This window comes from Macrobrachium rosenbergii, chromosome 53 (genome assembly GCF_040412425.1).
Source record: "Macrobrachium rosenbergii isolate ZJJX-2024 chromosome 53, ASM4041242v1, whole genome shotgun sequence".
Lineage (NCBI taxonomy): Eukaryota > Metazoa > Arthropoda > Malacostraca > Decapoda > Palaemonidae > Macrobrachium > Macrobrachium rosenbergii.
This window is the reverse complement of record NC_089793.1, coordinates 55191516-55194791: the sequence shown is the minus strand read 5'-3', so window position 1 is coordinate 55194791 and position 3276 is coordinate 55191516. Positions and strand designations below refer to the sequence as shown.

Here is a 3276-nt window from a genome sequence, read left to right as displayed (position 1 = left end):
TCTGAACAATGTCTCTGTTATTGACGGTATAGCCAGCCATGTGGAAAACATTTCTAAACGATTGGATCAGATACCCGAGAGCGTCATGGTCGCCTTACGCCAGTGACGTTACAACCGACCCCTACTGCAGAACGGGCATTCCTTTCACGGCTGTTTGACAAATGGTGGAAACAGAATTAAAGGTTGTCGTCTTTCATAGTTATCAATGGAGAATACTATAACAGATCTTCAGTTAATGCAATCATAGAGATTTGTTCTAACAAGTACACGTACATCGCATAATCAAGGCCACAGAAAATAGATCTATCTTTCGGTGGTCTCGGTATAATGCTGTATGAGCCAAGGCCCATGAAACTTTAACCACGGGACGGTGGTGGCCTGCCATATATCGTTGCCAGATGCAAGATTATGGCTAACTTTAACCTTAATAAAATAAAAACTGCTGAGGCTAGAGGGCTGCAATTTGTTATGTTTGAAGACTGGTGAGTGGATGATCAACACACCAATTTGCAGAATCTAGCCTCAGTGGTTCTTAAGATCTGAGGGCGGACAGAAAAAAGTGCAGACAGAAAAAAGTGCGGACAGAAGAAAGTGCAGACAGAAAAAGTGCAGACGGACAGACAAAGCCGGAACAATAGTTTTCCTTTGCAGAAAACTAAAATCAATTAGAAAGGCAAAATACCGTGATTATTCAGTGCTCATAACGGATAAGATCATATAAGGGATATTGGAGGTTAACTGTCAGTCTTTCCTCGCTGCTCCGACAACACAATCACACAATAGCCGATCAGGAGTTGTACCATTTTGAACTGTTTCTTTCTCCGCGGCCCAATTAAGTTAGATGATGGAAAGCTCAGAAGGTAGTTAAGGAAACAAGTTGCTCAGGCCATGGTGCTGATGACATTGGTCGTGACGGTGATTACAGTGCTATACTAAGTGAAATAACGATTTCAGTGATGACAAAGAATTATTTTATCAACTTATGGGTGCGTGCTTCTCTCTCTCTCTCTCTCTCTCTCTCTCTCTCTCTCTCTCTCTCAAATAAAATGTTCAATACAACCTATCTCGTGGGTGTTTGCTTTTAGCTCTCTCTCTCTCTCTCTCTCTCTCTCTCTCTCTCTCTCTCTCTCTCTCTCTCTCTCTCTCTATTTGTCTGTCTGTTTCCACCATTAACATGAGTTTTAAAATAGGAAAAGAATAGTGAATAAAGCTCTGAATGACTGATTTTGGAAATGATACAGTTTTGACTGCTGATAATGAAGGAAGCTCAGATACTGACGAAAACGTCAAAAATGATTGTACGGAGACCAAGTAGAAAGGTGTTGTGAGCAAGTTTAATTCTGTGAGACTACACTAGAATGCCCGAAGGAGTCATTTTGACTCCCTGCCACCATTCAAAGTGCTCCCGACTCAGTTCTTTCTCATTTTTCACTGAATCCTTCAATGAATTTTAATGATTTGAGTATATTACATCATGCAACTGTAGAAGAATAGGTTGGATTACTTTAGACATTATTATTTTTTTTTAATGGATGTCCAAGGGAGTCATTTGACTCCTTTCAGCGGGACTCAAGTACAAAATGTTTTGCTAATCATTTTTACATCACGTATTCAAGACTAATATAATGGTTGTTTCATTAAAGGCCTACAGATTTCTTCCTTCCAGATTTCCTAATTTTTTTCGAGTCATTTTCCTCATGATTCAAGCAAATTTCCTACGTGCAACATTCAAGTAACATCATACTTGAACATTCCATTATCCTTGTATGAATACAATAGTCATACGTCTGACAAAAGTTGTTTGTTAGTGTCACCGATAGAAAAGAACATTCAGCAAGTCATTTTCAAGGAAGCATGGCGAGAAGAGGCCGTCTTTCACAGGAGCAAATTCTTGCTATTCTAACTGATAATCCTGAAGATGTCTCTGAGTTTGAAGAGGATGACGAACTAGATTCAGATGATGATTATTTTCTCAATGAAAATGGATCTAGTTCATCAGACCCAGCGAAGTGCGAGAAAAAGAAATAAATTTCAATGGCAAGTTTTTTCATAAATGTATGTCTGTTTCATGAATGCATATCAGAATGTTTTATTTCATGGAACGCCATGATAACCTTATACATATTGTAAAACTACCTCTTTATTAGGTAGTGAGGTACGACAGTGTAGGGCTACTGCCAAGGGACATTCAATAGGCCTAGACAAGGAAGCTATATTCAGGATAGTTCAGACCTTCCCACAGAACAGATTCCTTCAACCAGTGATGGTCTACATATAGAAAGAGGCAAAGAAGGATGTTACAAGGAAAATAGCGTTGATTCTGAGGCAAATTCTCCAGGTGAGAATTCTTTTGATTTTTTATTATATATTGATACATGCACATGCTTTCACGCTTTATACTTTTTTTCCTCTGCTCGTGACAAACCAGGATGGTACAGATAAAAAAAAAAAAAAAAAAATATAAATGATCTTCTGTTCTGTAAGAAAAAGACACAAACATATCTATTATCGTCATGTGGTAGGTCAATTCATATTAATTTTTTTACAGGTAGAGAAATTTAGGACGTAGCCCATGTGTTCAGAGCACTCCAAAAGGCGACGACAAGATAGAAGTTTGCAAGTACAAGACCCTTCAAACCGAGTTGCAGAACCTAATGCTACCTCAACTGTACATCTCACAACAAATGAAGAAACAGATGAGTGTGTTTTGAAAGATATTATTGCTTCTGATGGTACAGAGTGGAAACAAATTCAGGCTGATAAACGCTCAGCTGGTAGGCGGTCAGTGCAAAACATTTTACGGGAAATGTCCGGACCTACAGGTCATACAAAAGGTATATCCTTGTTGGTAGCCCAGCAAGTGCATGGCGACTGATGTTTGACAAATTCATATTACAGCACATCAAAAAAATGTACAAGCTGAAGCTCACAGCCAGACTAAAAAGTCAGACATTCACTCTAAATGATGAGGAACTTGAAGCATTTATTGCTGTTATGTATGCACGAGGTGTAACAGGTAAGAGTGACCGACCTGTGCAAAGCATTTGTCAAGGAATAGATTCTGTGAAATTCTTCGGTTCTTGCGATTTCACTGTAAATCTACACGTTCTCTGAGACTCAAAACTAATAAATATGCATTATTCTCAACAGTATGGAACAGGTTTATAGATAACGGTATTGCTTGCTACAAACCTGGGCCTTTTATAACTATTGATGAGCAGCTCTTCCCCAGTAAGGCAAAGGTGCCCTTTTACCCAATTTATGGCATCAAAACCT

The 3276-nt window shown here is 38.8% G+C and overlaps 1 protein-coding gene across 1 annotated transcript; it reads left to right on the top strand.

Annotated features, from left to right (window-relative positions):
* The first annotated feature begins 1854 nt into the window (after positions 1-1854).
* LOC136834165 (uncharacterized) lies at positions 1855-2875 on the top strand. The gene is made up of 2 exons (XM_067096430.1): positions 1855-2009; positions 2596-2875. Exons 1-2 carry the CDS (start codon positions 1855-1857, stop codon positions 2873-2875), a joined length of 435 nt encoding a protein of 144 aa, XP_066952531.1.
* The last annotated feature ends 401 nt before the right edge of the window (positions 2876-3276 follow it).

Excerpts from the sequence above, each read along its gene's own strand:
- LOC136834165 (XM_067096430.1), top strand. The coding sequence starts at position 1,855 with ATGGCGAGAAGAGGCCGTCTTTCACAGGAGCAAATTCTTGCTATTCTA. Across the intron at positions 2,010-2,595 it reads AGTTCATCAGACCCAGCGAA|GCGACGACAAGATAGAAGTT; the intron begins GTGCGAGAAAAA and ends GCACTCCAAAAG.